At 32.1% G+C, this 16,697-nt stretch overlaps 1 protein-coding gene across 1 annotated transcript; it reads right to left on the reverse strand.

Moving 5' to 3' along the window:
* Positions 1-1,991: 1,991 nt before the first annotated feature.
* On the reverse strand, positions 1,992-5,190 carry LOC145014837 (aspartyl protease family protein At5g10770-like). Its single transcript, XM_078973269.1, has 2 exons — positions 4,971-5,190; positions 1,992-3,420 (listed from the first exon to the last, which is right to left on the reverse strand). The coding sequence occupies exons 1-2, from the start codon at positions 5,152-5,154 to the stop codon at positions 2,195-2,197; spliced, it is 1,410 nt and encodes a 469-aa protein (XP_078829395.1). The 5' UTR covers positions 5,155-5,190; the 3' UTR covers positions 1,992-2,194.
* Between the last annotated feature and the right edge of the window lie 11,507 nt (positions 5,191-16,697).

Here is a 16,697-nt window from a genome sequence, read left to right on the forward strand (position 1 = left end):
TGGGTCTAGCATGCCCTGTCAGGCCCTCAACTCACAACTCATATCTGGAATACTCTAGGGTTTGTTGGCTACCGCACGAAGCAATACAACCCCAAACCATCCTATATAATATGTCGACATATAGCATAACTAAAACACATACAAATAATTGGGTAATAACACAGGTAATCCTATAGATCTACGAAACTAGCATAATAACTAGCATGCATAACTAACTCATACTCAACATAATACCAACTGTTAGGATATCGTATCCAATGGGCCGACTTTGGTGCCTTCGACCCCTTAGTATAATGAGGATAACTCACCTCACAACTGTCGAACTGAAGTGACAAGCTCAAACTCTCGAATCACAGCCACAAACTCCACCACCTATATTTATCATAAGACCATTTCCATAAACGCCCAGTTGACTCATCGAGTTTCCAGGTAACTCGTCGAGTCTATGCGTGTCCAAAAGTCGAGAAAACCCTAACTGACTCGTTGAGTCGTCTTGATGACTCACCGAGTTCATACAGAAATCCTGAAGGCTAATCTTCATCGGAATCCTCGAGTTGGCCATGCGACTCGTCGAGTCCCTCCAGTCTTTTCTCCATTCAAATGCTTTTAAGCCACCCCAAAGCTCCATATTGCAAATCAAGCTTCCCAAGACATGTTTATCACGTAAAGTTGCAAACTTTATGTGCATGCAAGACTCTAAAGGCTTAGAATACCAAATCCAAGCTTATAATGGGATTTAACTCAAAAGGGAAGGCTCATACTTGCTAAAGCTGGAGAGTTTATAGCTGTAGAGACTAAGATAAGTTCAGATCTAAAGTTGCAACTTCAAATCCTAGCCCATACCCGAAAATGGTTATCATACATGCTAGCAAAATCCCTAATTTTAAACATGAAGAGATCTAGAAGGAGGAATGTTAAGGTAACGACTTGTTACCTTCAAAATGATGCCAATAAGCAGAAAAGTCAGATCCACCAGCTCCTCTATGCTCCAATCCTTTTATACTTCAAGTCTTCTTCTTCCAAATCACCTTCCAAGCTTGAAAATCACACAAAAATGGAGAGTAAACACGAATTAGGGTTTCAGAGCTCAAGGGGATGGTAAGGGGAGGCCAAGGGAGGCTAATGATCCTTTAAATACGGTGCTAGACCCTGGAATATAGGGTTTCATCCACCAGCTCCAACTCGGCGAGTTGTGTCCTCTGACTCGTCGAGTTGATCACTTAAGTTATGCGGCCAAATCAGTTCCTACTCGGGGAGTCAGGGCATCCAACTCGTCGAGTCGACATTTCAAAATTAAAAATATAATTGTAAAGTTTATACCTGAGAGTTGGGTCGTTACATACACATACATATTCACTTACGTACACGTACACATTGGCTTATATATACACATAAAAATACACATTCAATAAGTATAAGCCTCCTTCTTTTGAACTTGGATGGTTCAAATATAAGTTGGATGGTTCTCATTAGAAAGAGATAGATTGATCAAATACCTAAACCGTGATTTATAATGATTTGCACGCACGGGTATTTATTAAGGTATTCATAAATATCTATTAGGAACATACATAGAGTATCATAGCTGAGGAATTGCCATGGGGGCGTTGAGGGGGGGGGGGGGGGGGGGGGGGGGCAGTTGCAAAACGCCCAATTTTTTCAAAAATATTTAAAAATAAAAAATTATAATAAAGATAAGGGTTATTTTTTTTTCTTTTTCATTCTGAGCCTTTGAAAATATTTAATTTATTAAGACCGGTCCTGCATTCTGCAATAAACATCATACATGATTGATGTGTATAAGTATTCGAGTTAGGTGCATCATTAATACATACTCTACTCCTTGATTTAGTTATACAATTATCATCATTTTTTTTTTATTTAATCGATTAAGGAGTGATGCTTGTTTGTCTCTTAGAACGAATAGAAAGTATTTAGGAAAAGGTTTATAAATAGTTTCCCATTTAAAAAAAAATGAAAAGAAAAGAAAAGAAAAAGAAAAGAAATGTATATAATCTTGACAACTAATCGTCGTGAATCTTCTTGCAATGGACAATTCTTAATACAGAAAAGTGGTAATCGATAAACGTACATCATACCTACCTTATATATATTATCAATCTTCTTGCTAAATTGATACTTAAAGCCTTTATTACAACCATGTACCCTTATAAATTATTTTCATCACTTGTGTTCAAGAACATCTTCCAGGGCCAAATCCGATCCTTCCAGCAGTCAGATCATACACAACCTCCAATGTCTGCTGCTGTGTATTCCCAAATATACCAATATTAGAATCATCCTGATTCGCAGCAAAAGCAAAGCAATACGCTCCATCGCTAACTGGAACAAGTATCCCTTGAGGTGGAATTTCAACGTTTACATTCCCACTCCAAACCACACTTATCTTCGGTATTGTGATATTTTCATAGTTGCTAAAATCATAACATGTATCAAATAGCCTCGGTCCTTGTGTCAAAGGGTATTGCGTCATTTCCGCTTGAAATGCCTCCCTTAGAGCCGAGTAAGCCGTAGGTGGGAGCCTAGTGATGACAGTTCCCGAGTCTATGATCATGCCTGATGTCGTAAACACAGTCGGATTTATTTCTAGCTTGTTTCCTTTAACATATATAGCTTCAAGATCAAGACCATAAAAAGTGCTATCTTGCGACGCAGAGAGTGGCGTGTAAACAACATTGCTACCAATTCCGCTACTTCCAAACGTTAAGAAACCACTAGAGCTATCCATTGAGGGGAGACAATAGGAGAAAACTTTCCCATATTTGTCAGCAGACTGCGACACAAAAGAGAGCTTATCCCTACCAAGTCCGAAGAGCCCAGCAACACCTACAAAGAGTCCTTCGTTGTCTTGACCACATCCGAAGAAGAAATCATCAATAACATCTTCCGAAGTCAGTGTGAGCTTATCTTTTGCGAAGAATCCAACAGTGAAAGATCCGTCTCCATATCCGACGCGGTATACACATGTGGATGAGCTGCAACGGGCTAAATCTAGTTGTGCACACTCGGACGAACTGCAAGAGATGTTGGAATATGTAGAAGATGTGGAAGGGAGAAATATCGGATCTTGTTGACTATAGCAGGATCCAGCACATGGTTGACATTGTGTCCATGTTAGATCGCTTCCTGTGTCAAAAGCGAGTGTAAAGTCTTTCTTTGGGGTTCCCAGTCCGATTGTCACTATGTAGTTTAGGGTTCCGATTGAGCTGCCGGATTTTGCAGGGAGAGTGGTTTTCGACCCTTGGATTTCTTTTCTCGCTTTGTTGAGGATTGAGTCAACTCTTGACTGATCATGAGAGAGGATTTCGTCTATAGTCAAGGGTTTCACCATGTCTTCATTGAACTTGGAACATGGTCCATGTTTGTGAACCATTTGCAAAGACCCCCTTCTCTTCTCACCTAGTTCATGAATTTTGATCTTATTAATTAATTCCGTGATTATTATCAAATAGTAGTTTATATTTACATTGCATATGCATTATCTCGTAAAAATTTTAGATATGATTCGCATGAAAGTATTGACTTAGGTAAAGTTGTGATACGTAGCTAGATTAGCACAATAGCACGTATGGTAATTTGTGATTCAATTTTGCTTAGTTTGTCTATGAATATGTGTAATAGTTACTCATTAAAGACTGTTAGTTTTGCATAGTTAGCAATTATAATGAAATTTATATTTCAAAGATTTAATCTTTGGTTTATAACTGTAAGTAATTTAGCAATAGCTTAGTTTTTATTAATCTCTAGTGCTATAAATGAGATATTTTGTTAGCAACAACTAAAGATCTTTCCTATGTTAAAGTGTATCTTATTGTAGCTTTCTATTACAAAACTCTTTCCCTTTCAAAAAAAAAAAAAAAAAAAAAAGTTAAAATATGTACTTACCATAGCGTCATATCATGAACACTTCCCCGCCAATGGTCTAACATTTGCATTTTTTTGAACTGCAAGTCCAAAATGTGCATTTGATGTAGTTTCAATATCGTGATAGAGATTTTCTCTCTTATTGTATTAGTATACACTTATTTTTTTTAAATGGTATTATGGTTTGGTAAATTTAAGTGCGAGAAAGGAACTAGAAATAAATTATTAAAAAAAAGTGTGATAGAATTAAAGGTTGAGTGTTTTAATGAAAGATAAAAATAATTTTCAAGCAACATATAGGACGGATTTTTACACAAAATATGTTTTCTAGTTCATGGGTGCCTGAAATTACCATTCCGGTCCCCGAAAAATATTCACCCTTAAGATTACCGTTGTACCATTATAATTGAAAATAATAAATTTCGTAGTAGTCGTTAACTTTAACCAAATTTATAATTTTTAATAAATTTACAAATTTTAAAGTGAGTTGTTTATTGCAAAAGAAGAAAAAATTAATAATAAAATTAGGTAAAAGGTTATTGTTTAATTCGTTAAATAGGTTTTTTTTTTTTTTTTTTTTTGGCTTTAACTCATTAACACATGATGTACATATTAAATTAGACTATGAGAGTATAAGGTAATATAGTAAAAATAATAACGTAAAATATTAAACTAGACTATGAGAGTAAGAGGTAATATAACAATATAATACCATATTGAATTGGTTTTTAATTGAAGCGGTCTATTTAAATAAAGAAAAAAATATTTCCAAAAAGAAATTTCAAACAATGTTTTTGTTTAGTTCTAAGCCACTTGTTCAATAAATTTATCAAGGTATCGTTACCACAAATTTGTCTTCGTCTGCTAATGCCAATGTCATATTCGCCATATACTTACGATATTTTTAGCAATATTATGAAACCTAATTAAACCATAAATATTAAATTATATATCGACGAATTTACTTGATCAACTGATATATAAAACGATTGACCCATTATTCACGACAAATGAAGAGCTTAAAAATAGATGATAACTAGTAAATTATATCCAGGAAGAGGAAAAGGTATCTAAGGAAAACTAACCATTAGTGGAAGGGCTACATATAGATGATGATACGAATGAGCTTAATTTGAGTGTATGATAATGATGGGATATGGCTTCTATTTGATCTTCACTTCTCTCCAAAGCATTTTCGTTTCTTGCAACAACCAAAGAGAAGAGAAAACAATATGAAAGCACCAATATGACATACGTAGATGATTCCATATTTCGCCTTTCTTAGTAATACTTCTCTTACTTCGTCACGAACTATTATTTATAGCCATTTTAGAGGTGCAAAATTGTGTTTAGAGATGAGGTCGGTCCCAAGATAGCTGAATGTCATACCCCACTACCTTAATATATGACGTAAAACACAAACCGTCGTAAGATATAAAATATTTGAAATCAACGAACTCTTGCTAATCTTTTTTTTTTTTTTTTTTTTTTTTTTTTTTTTTTTCATATTTGCTTATTATTATTATTTTTGGAAAAACTGAATTATATATGAGCCAATAAAATGCTAGAAAAACGAAGATTTACAAATAACTTGCCGATAAAGGGTGTTGATATACTAAATTCACTATATGCAATGCTCTGATACCAATATGTCAAACCCCAAAACCGAGAATGGCGGAAACGTTCTAGGGTGGAGGACGTCATGTAAAGTATCATAACAATGCAAAGTAGTAAACAAACAAAAACATCATCCATTGCATTAATTGTAAAGTGTTAATACATGTTTGTTCTTTTTGATGTAATAGACACCAAAAATGAATGATTGAAAATAAAAGACGAGTCGTGATTGTGCTCCGTTTTCTCAAAACCTGTCATCGGTACCTGCCTACTAATGACCTGAGAATATAAGTTATTTTGAAAGCATGGATCAGCATTTAAGCTGGTGAATTCATAAGTATTTTAGTGGCTTTGATTTGTAAAACTGTAAGGAAAAGACTTGTAAATGTTTGATAAAAAAAAGTTTGTATAAGTATGAAAACCCTAGGAAATCCCATATTTCCTACTAGTATATAATGTAGTCTTCTACCAAGACCCGCCAGTGTTGGAGGTTTGCTTCTCCGTATGAATGAAGTTTTGTCCCCATGTAACTATTATTATCAAAATAAAGTCTACCTCATCGTATATGTGAATCTGTCACAACGTAAAAGTAAAAGGGAAAATTATATAATCATTGAAATCGTTTATGTGAATGTGTCACAAATATATCATTGAAATCGTTTATGTGAATGTGTCACAAAATATATCATTGAAATTTTTATATGTGAACGTGTCACAAAATATATTCTACCTCATCGTTTATGTGAGCGTATCACAAAATAAAGGTAAATAAGAAATCGTATCCATTTGTCTAGGATAAACACGACATAGTAACTTGCCGAATAGTATAACCGTAGACATCCATCGACGTGCATTTTCCCACTGTAGCTAACAGTCGGGTGTAGAATGGTAAATCTCGTATCGTATATAATAGTATCTATTCTTATAGTATGTAATAGTATCTCATCATATATAATGTAATAGTATCTCTTCATATAGTATGTAATAGTATCTCTTCATATAGTATGTAATATATTTGTATAAACTCATGAATGAACCGAGTCTTGTGTGATTCCTTGTACTAGGAATAGTAAGTAGTATCTCCTAACTATACCTATTATAGTTACTAGTAATGTACATGCATAATCCAAAGTATGCCTTTGCTACCTAAAGGTACTGAATTGACTGATAGAACCTTTATGTCTACGTATGTATACATAGTATATAGGCATGCATTTGTCAATATAAAAGTTTAAAAGAAGTTTTGTAAAACCTTTGAAGAGTTTAATAAATAAGAAGTGATGACATGATGTTAGTTTATAAAATGATCTGAAAGTAGCTTGTTTGATAAAACAGTTTGAAAGTATAATGAATCTATATGTTTGATAGTTCTTAATCACATGTGATTGACATAATAACTATGATATTCAAGTTGTATTCCCCCCCACCCCTATAAAAGCGTTTAAAAGTATTTAAAAGGTCGATTAAGGGGTATGAACTCACCTGAAATAAGTGATGTGATAGTAGGATCGGTAAACGATGCTAAGTGTCAAATGAGGACTTGAGCACACATAGAACCTATTTAACATATAAGGACACATATATGCTTACAATTAGTGTGTATAACAACTAATTAGGTAATGGAACAACCTTAAGGACTAGGAAACACTTGTACTAAAGTGTTAAACCTCATAGGGTTGCACATAAGGGGTGGAGGGCCTCACTTGGGAGTTTATGGCTCATATGGTATGAACGACATGATTTTACGGCCCAAAGATCATTTCTTCATGGTACTAAGTTTCAAGTTGTGATTTAAGGTCTTATAAGACCATATGAAGTGTTCTATGATCAAGTGTAAGCCCTAGGAAGGAATGGTGGCATCAATGCACCACTAACTAATGTTTACGGCCTCAAGACCATTTCCCCATGAGTTTACGACCGTAAAATCATGGTATCTTTTACCAAATCAAAGTTTAAGGTCCCTAGCTTATGATATAAGTGTTCTAAACTTGATCCTAAGGCTTGAGAAGAGGTTAGGGCTCATTTTGACCCTTAAATATAGTTTACGGCCCAAGAAGGTTCCTTGGCCGTAAACTCCCTTTTGATCATGAATTCTTGATGATTTCTAAGTGGAATCTAGTTGATTTAAGCATATAACAAGCTAGAACAATAGTACTTACAGTGTAGAAGCTTGAAAGGATGCTTAAGGCTGAAGAACACTAGTGTGTGTTCTTGGTGTTCTTGGTGAAATGAAGAACACTTGATTATCTATCAAATGAAGAGATTTCACGGATGAAATCATTAATAAACACTAGATAATGAAGTTAATCAACTAATTAAGGAAGAAATACTTACTAAGTTTGAAGATCTAGTGATGATACTTGAGAAAGAATGAGCTTAAGGACTTGAAAATGGTGGAAAATGACAAAAATGGTTAAGTACCACTAATATAGCCCTTACGGTTTACGACCCTAATACCATTTGGGACATAAACTCCTTTTTCTTGGAGTTTTGGAACATAAATGTTGCACACTATACCCTAAAGTATCATCTTGCCAGTTATCTCTTGCAATACTAAGCTTTAAACACTCAAACTGACTCCAAAACTACTAAAATTTAGAAATTGAAAGTTTGACTTTGATTGAATGCAGGGATTGTTATAAGATAGAAATTTCGAGTTGTCACAGTGTACCATGGCTGATGTCCTTCAAAGAAAAAGATAAATGGCCAAGACTAAGATAAAGATGACAGTAGATGCCTTCTGAGCCACCTCATCAATGCTACCTCCAATTCCTTCTCCTAAAATTGCTCCCAATGATGAAGGCTCTCCTCTGAGAAAGGTTGATGATTTACCAGAAGAGCCCTTGGTTTCCTCTCCTACAAAATTTTTATTTATGATAGCACGCGTCTCATTGAGTCTACAATCAAGCTCCTTCAAGACAAAGGCAAAAATCCCATCTCGGAAGTCCATCACTCTGAACCTCCTCTAAAACAAAGTTATGGTTGGTTGCACGAAGAGATTAATCAAGTCGTTGAGGAAAGCATTCGGATTCAAGCCCTCAAAGATGATCCTCATTCGATGCTAGGACTCTCTCCTTTGTGTCGTGAAGGGATCATACATGATCTGGATATAGTACCGTGTATGTACTTTGATCTCCCTAATGATGATTCAGACCAGATCGATCTACCTCTCTCTCCTTATAGCAAGTTCTACACAAAGTTTTCTCATCTCCACCTGGAAGATGATCCACATATGATCATCAGAACTGACCGATAAAGATTGAAGGCATTTTATTCCAAGAACACACTTCCTCAAAAATAAGTATGGTCTCGGAAAAGGATCACCCACATTTCCGGGTTCAGAAGGAAAATCTTTACAAAGTTCAAGCTAAACTATGTGATGTTCCGATACCACATCTTCCAAAACAAACCAACACAAAAGACCATCACTGATGCCTACTTCCCTAAACTCAATCCAAACGATATCCTGACCATTGCAACATATTTCAAAAAGCACCAAGTCGATGATCTTAGCATGGGAGCTTACCATGCTGCCCTGAGCTTTCTCAAAGATTATGTTGCTGAATTTTGTCATTATGATTTTGAATTAGGTCATATGTTCGGAACCGAGAATTACTTAGCCAACATTGACTTCAAGTTTCTAGAAGATGAGATACTAGCAAAGGGACCAATTGACGAATCACTGTTAGGGTTCGTGTATCTTTAGAGAAAAAGCAACAAGGACTTATTTCGAGTCCTTGATAAACATTTGGTTCCCACCAAGGCGCTTCAAAATTCCACCAATCATGCATCCAAGTATGAGGCACCAGAACATGTGAAAGCAAAATTTATAAGTCATATGCAGTAGTACTAGTGCTGGCAATTCTCGAAATGACACACGACACGACCCACGGCACGATACGAAATAAATGTGTTCGGGTTGAGTTTTTGTGCCTGCCAACCCGCCAACCCGTTTATTAAACGGTTCATATATGGGTTTTTCAAAAAATAAACGGGTTGACCCGCCAACCCGTTTATATTCTTAATAAAAAAATTATTATATTTTTAAATATATTTATGTATCAAGTATTAATATTTAATAAGTATTATATAATATATACCATTTATTCTTATACCATTTGATTGTTTTGACATTATTACTCGTGGTGGATGGTCTAAGGTCATAAGTCATAACCTATAAGGTTAAATCTGTAACATGTTTCTACGAATGTTTTTAATTTTCATTTGAATATCTTAAATTTGGACCCACGAACCGAAATCTGACCCACGAACCCGCCAACTTGTGAACCCGTATAAATAAATGGGTTGGTGGGTCATATATGGGTTTATGTTTCAAACCCGCCAACCCGTGACCTGTATATTTAAATGGGTCGTGTTTGGGTTGACATATTTTGACCCGCCAACCCGCGACACGCCAACCCGAACACGACACGATTGCTAGGCCTAAGTAGTACATTGAAGTCAAAGATTGGTTGTACCAGACATATGTGTTCATTAAGGAAGAATCAAACTAAGTTGACTAAATTGCTAAATTCACTTAGGGTGAGATTGCTGGAACCTGAAAGTGAACCTCTAGCAATCTATAACCTTTTTAGTTCTGAAGTCAAGCTTATGTCCGAAATGGCCATGGTTCGGGATGGTGATTAAATTCAGAAATGAAGTTTTGTGGTGCGAAGTGAATAGATGTTCAAAGATTGTGAATCTATCTGGATTAATTATTCTTGCCTTTTATTTGATGTAACCTTACATAGGACTAAGTTGTTTTGTCAAGTTGGATAATCAGAGTGTCAAATGTAACTCGTTTAGCTAGTCCTTTGTATGTATTTTGGTATGTACGGTGTAACTCCTATATAAGGAGTGTTTAATAACAAGAAAACATGACAGATTGTTGCTCCAATGATAGTCTTTTTCAGATTAACTTGAGTTTGATTTTTCTCTCAAATCAAACTCTTTCAAACATTCTCTTTGTTCGTTTATTGTCTTTACTTTGATTATACTCACAGTTCCATATTTAATACTTGAAGTACTTTGTTGATTTCTCTATTCAGTTTTGACTGGTCTTGCAAGACTTAACTAAAACATATAATTATAAGCAGACATTCATCTAAAACATTAATTCAAGGTTTGAGTTTTCAAACCTTATCCTTGTGCATCGTATCTCTATTCTCACAATGATGATATAAGAATTCTAAGTAATGAGTAATTAAGTTTATAATGTAGCTTAATCGTTAAACATCATAAAAAATTAGGTTGAGGTGCTAAAATCAGATATAGCAATGAACGTTGTTATTTTTGGCCAATTCCTGTGTCCTGCTACATCAAATAGGTTGTGTGTTTTCTTTTTAAAATGCCACACGGTGTGTGATTGTATGACTCGAATCCTACCATTAATTTTAATGTGAACTTATGGAACCAAGAACACATTCAATAACTTATATTGTTGCTTTAAGGACAAGCAATCAATGTTAGGTGTTAGATTTTGTTAAATAAATTGATAATGTTGGTCCTAAAAATTTGAACACTTGTTTATGAAATTGATAACAAATTGAGAATAAAAGAATAGCACTCACATTATTCAACAAATAAAAAACTTATTACATTTATAAGTTAAAGTTTAAGCACAATGATTCGGAAAGAGATTTTTGAATCCTTTATCTTATTGCTCACTTAGACCTCTCATAAACTTATTATGTATGAAGCTATTTATCTTTAAAAAGATAACATAAACCACCACAATTATAATGTATGAACAAAACTAATGTATATACTTAAGAACTACAAATCACCATAAAGATAGGAGACGAGTTTTACATTAATGAATCATCAGAACTACAAATCAAATAATATCCATAAATTATAGGAATTGATATCTTTAATAAAAAAATCAAATCTTCAAGATAATGGCCAACTCTAGATAGAGCACCAGGTGATTCACACAAGTTGGTTGACAACCATGACAAACTAGTCGACTAATATGTGTTCAGCTAAGGCACACAGTCTATCATAATAAATAAGAATGATTTTGACATATGTTTTTCTTTTATTCATTTATACATTTGTTATTTTCTAAATTTTTTGAATTATTTAATATTCACATGTCATTTTTATGTTATTTTATTGAAATAAAGTGTGTGATTCATATATTATACGAGTTTATAAAAAAAGTTTAATATAAATTTCTAAGCATTGCATATTTTTTAAAGTAATAACTTTACATAAATACAAAGAATATAATAAATAAAGTAAGTAGTTTAATATATAATATAAGATATTTGAAAGATTATAAAGCATTTATTATGAAATTTAATAGAATGATCTATTTTATATATATATATATATATATATATATATATATATATATATATATATATATATATATATATATATCTAAAATATTAATTTGAATTTAAGAAACTGAAAAAATACAAAAAAATGACATATAAAAAAATAATTTAAAAACTCTTGAAAAATAAGATATGTCAAACATTTGACAAAATTTCTTTTCATTTATTAGGTTAGACATAACTTATTAAATGTAACCTCATACTTGTTCCTATTATTAACATCTTACATAATAACCTATTTATAAATTCTTATATTTTTAGATTATACTAATCAATCTATTACTGCTTTATATATACAATTTCGTAATTATTTTTTTAAAGGGCACTTTGCATAGATACATACAACATATATATATATATATATATATATATATATATATATATATATATATATATATATATATATATATATAAGTTTTGATTATATATTGGCATCTAAACTAGGAGGTGCTAACCATATATGCATATATTATAAACGAATAAATGAGTATTGAATTAATTAATTTAAGGGAGAATTTTATATATGCCCCTCTTAAACTTCAAAATATCATATTTGCCAACTTTAATTTATCAATATCATATTTACCCTTCATAAACCTTCAAAATATCATATTTGCCCAAATCCTTTTTATAATGTTTTTAATATTTTATAATCATTTTTATACATTATAATTATTATAATAATTAAGAAATTTAATCATATTATCCTTACGTCTATGATAATGGAATGTGAACTTCTAAATTGTTTGAATGTTGACCTCTTGACAGAGTAAAAGATTAATCTTCAACATTTTCTATGGAATGCATATTTTGGTTGTTTAGTTTTTGTTGTTGTTGATAATTATCATGTTGTAGATTGAAAACATTTTAGATGTTACCATTGATATTTTTATGTTTCAAAAGTGCATATATGATATTTTGATATTTAAGAATGGCATATATGATATTTTGATGTTTAAAAGGGACATATATGATATTTTGAAGTTTTATGAAGGGTAAATATGATATTTAGAAATTTAGTTGGGTAAATATTATATTTTAATGTTTAAGAAGGGTATATATGAAAGTCTCCCTTAATTTAAATAGTATTATTATATTAACGTTTTAAAGGATAAACATGATTTCTTAAATATGCACATATTAACTTATCTAATATAAATAATTTACTTACACATGATTAAAAATATAATATTCGATTATGAAAAATATAAGATAGCCTTATGATCATAATTCGATGATATTTTGTTTCCTTTTATCAGCGGTAAGTATGGTTGTTGACCAATAGAGTATAATTATTTTTTATGATAAATTAAATATTATCTTACTTTTTGTTTCTATCTATCTTTCTACTCATTTAAATGATGATATGTGTTATATTAGTATCTTAAAATGTCATTAAATTTATGAAATGAGCACTAAATATTACACAATATTACACGCCACTATTTAATTAGATATGAAGATTTGTAGGAACACAAAATAGAAAGATATTTAATTTTTTACTTTTTATTTATAAATAATTAATCAGTCATATATTTATATTTTAATTACTAGTTACATTATTAATAGAATATTAGATTGCCATATAGGACTAGCCTATTTACTAGAATACTTTACATCTTTAGATTGGAAGTCTTGAATTTAATTTTTTATGTTAGGTATTTTATTAGTTTGGTGATAATAACTCTAACTACTAATCACCCGTTAAAAAATAGACTGATTTGGTTGAAGTTATTGTAAACTATGGTAAAGAATTCAACAATTTTATTTTATGTAAAAAATACATAATAATTTTTTATTTCAGTTAAATCCTATTCAAATATATCGTTTTAAAGACTAATTAATGTTTAATCATCAGTTTTTAGTATTTCTTTTTTTAAATCAACTCATTTAATATAAGAGTTTTTAAACAAAATAGACAAAACATTATGAATGTTTCATTAAGTCTTCCTACATCTCATCCAAATGTAAAGTCCTAAGCTTAATGGAAAATATAAGGTTAAATATTCAAATATCTTATATTTGTAACACCTCAATTTTCATATATAGATTATATAACAAATAATCGTTCCAACATCTCCCAAGATCAATGAAGCACTTACTTATAGACTAAACTACAGCGGAAAAAATATAAAATAAAACAAAGTCATCAACTAAACAACGTCGGGTGTTACGTCTTTGCAGAATTCCTCTGTCGACTTCTGGATCAATCCTTCTCCTTGAAATTTTTTCTGCCACTTGCTAAATAGTTTCCTGGTTGCGCACATTTAAAGTATCTAAATGGGTAAGCCTAGGGCCTAGTGAGTTCGTGTTGCACATACATGTTCATCACATAAAAAAACAATAGTTTTATCATATATGTTCAATAAATCGTACAACAATTATATCACCCAATAACATAATTTAGGGGAACGATTAATTATCCAGATAAAAAACCAACGATTCATTTTCCTTCTCCTTGAGACAACTTATCATCCATTGTACTCAAGTATTTTAAATATCCAAGGAAATGAGTATAAATCTCAATTCACATCCCCGCCGATCACACACATCCGTCATGCTCACGGTGATTAAACACCCCACCCGTTCCCACTAAACAAGTCCCAAAAACACACACACACAGTAGACAACAATTCTAAAATAACATTTGCACACAACCATACTTATCATAAATAAATAAATAAAAACCACATAGTAAACACATGACAAACATTAATGTGCGAGCAACCACAGAACATGAAAAACTCACCTTGATGACATTAGGTTTTAACCGAATGTTGTTACTTGCAGACATGCACCCTACGTTTAACCAACAAGTTTTCTAAGGTTGTAATTCTAGAAAACATCCTACGTGTTTGTTTTGGTTCCATCACACATATGTCTCCTTTGGCCAACCAATAATTATTTCATCATATAAAACAGAATGTTCATAACAACTTTAATAAAAAATATTATTATCTTTTTCTTCATTTTCTTTTCATGTCGTCATTCCCATTTAATGAAGTTTTACCCGTAAAAGATTTAATACTCAAATGTCAAAATAACTAAACCTTAAAACAATGACTTTGTTTGAATAATAACAATAAGTAATACTAACATCAATATAAAGTAGCAAATTTAAAATAACAACCATTTATGTGATGGTGTACAAAACTAAAAATTGTCAAATTATAAAAACTGGAGGGGTTATTTTTATATCGTTTGTTATGATACACAAGTAACACATTTGTTACCTATTTATGAAAACTAAAATTACCAACTTATCAACAATAGTGGGACCATTTATGTAAATATCATTTTTATCATTTGAAACATTAAGAAAACCGTTTCAGCAAAATATCCATATTCTTTTCTTTCTTACCCCAACAATAAAAACGTTTTCGACCATTTTATCACAATAAAACTTAAAAACTGTTGTGAAATAAAATTTATAAAACCACCGTTAATCATCTTCATTTCATACTAACATATTTATATACTAAATCTTGAATAACTTATTATAAAGCAAGTTTAAATTCACCATTTCTTTTAACAAAACATAACATTTGTTTTTCACCAAATTCGATTATTCCTTGGCCAAAAAGAGACATAGGATTGAACCAAAATATATACTAAAATCCTATAAACCCACTCAAGCAACTTAATCAAACTCAAATCGAAGAGACATACCTTAATTTCTAAAATAGCTTTGAAAACCTTCACGAACTTTAAACCCCGATTTCTGTGTTGTTTCCCCAACATTTCTTGCACTTTTTTGTGGGCATTACACTCTATTTCCCATGCCTTTTATAATGCCCAAGTTTGTAACCTTTCTAGTTAACCCAAAAGTCCAAATTTATGACACTAATTAAAGTGATGGGTTTTGGTATTAAAATTCCATAATTTCTCTATTTACTCCTACTTAATCACCATTATATTATTTTAATAATATAGTCAAATTATATATATTTATACATTTTTTTAGTTTGAGTTATCAGAAACTTCCCCCCTTCGAAAAATTCCGTCCTCGGAATTTGAACTAAAAAAACAAATAAGGGTATTTGGTCTTATTATCTCATATGTTTCCCCATGTCGTTACTTTCATTGTGCTTTCATGAGTTATATCTACACATTCATTAACTTCATGAACAGATAATCCATTTCTCATTGTAAACTCTTCCAAAATGATGATATAAAATTTAGGTTCTGGTCATAAATAGACAATTGAACCATCTTATCAACCCACAACTTAACTAACTTTTCCGTTACGTACATTTCACCCGATGACACAGTTTAAGGGAGCATTTCATATATCCAGAGAAAGAACCAATGGTTCGCTTCCCTTCCCACTTGGCACAACCCGTCCGTTGTGCTCAAGCATTTAAGTATCCAAGGAAATGAGTAACGTTTAAATTTCCTATCTCCCGCCGGTCACACCACACCCGTTATGTTCCCGGCTATCATACTCCCATTTCCTCATTAAACGTTTAATCATATATTAGGAAAACAATTCTAAAAAACTTTCCACTTCTCCTTTACTGAGGATTCTTCCGACTACTCTTTCAGTCCACCCAATACACCGAATGTTACATCAATCTTCATCAAATAAATCTTACTTGCTTCCTTCCTTACATACGACTTAGTGAATAAGTGACAACGTTAATCTTCCATAATTTGTAACGATCTTACACCTTCTTTGACTTTTGCTAATCCATGCGCATATATATCGTCCCCTCTTTTTTTCGTGACGAGCACTACTAGTGCACCCATGGTGATGTACTATGTCGAATAAAAACCTTATCAAGCAGATCTTGCAACTACTATTAAATTCTTTCATCCTTGTTGGTTTACTCTCTCACTATCACATTTCCT

The sequence above is a fragment of the Lactuca saligna genome, chromosome 9 (genome assembly GCF_052625555.1).
Source record: "Lactuca saligna cultivar CGN05327 chromosome 9, ASM5262555v1, whole genome shotgun sequence".
In the NCBI taxonomy this organism is placed as follows: domain Eukaryota; kingdom Viridiplantae; phylum Streptophyta; class Magnoliopsida; order Asterales; family Asteraceae; genus Lactuca; species Lactuca saligna.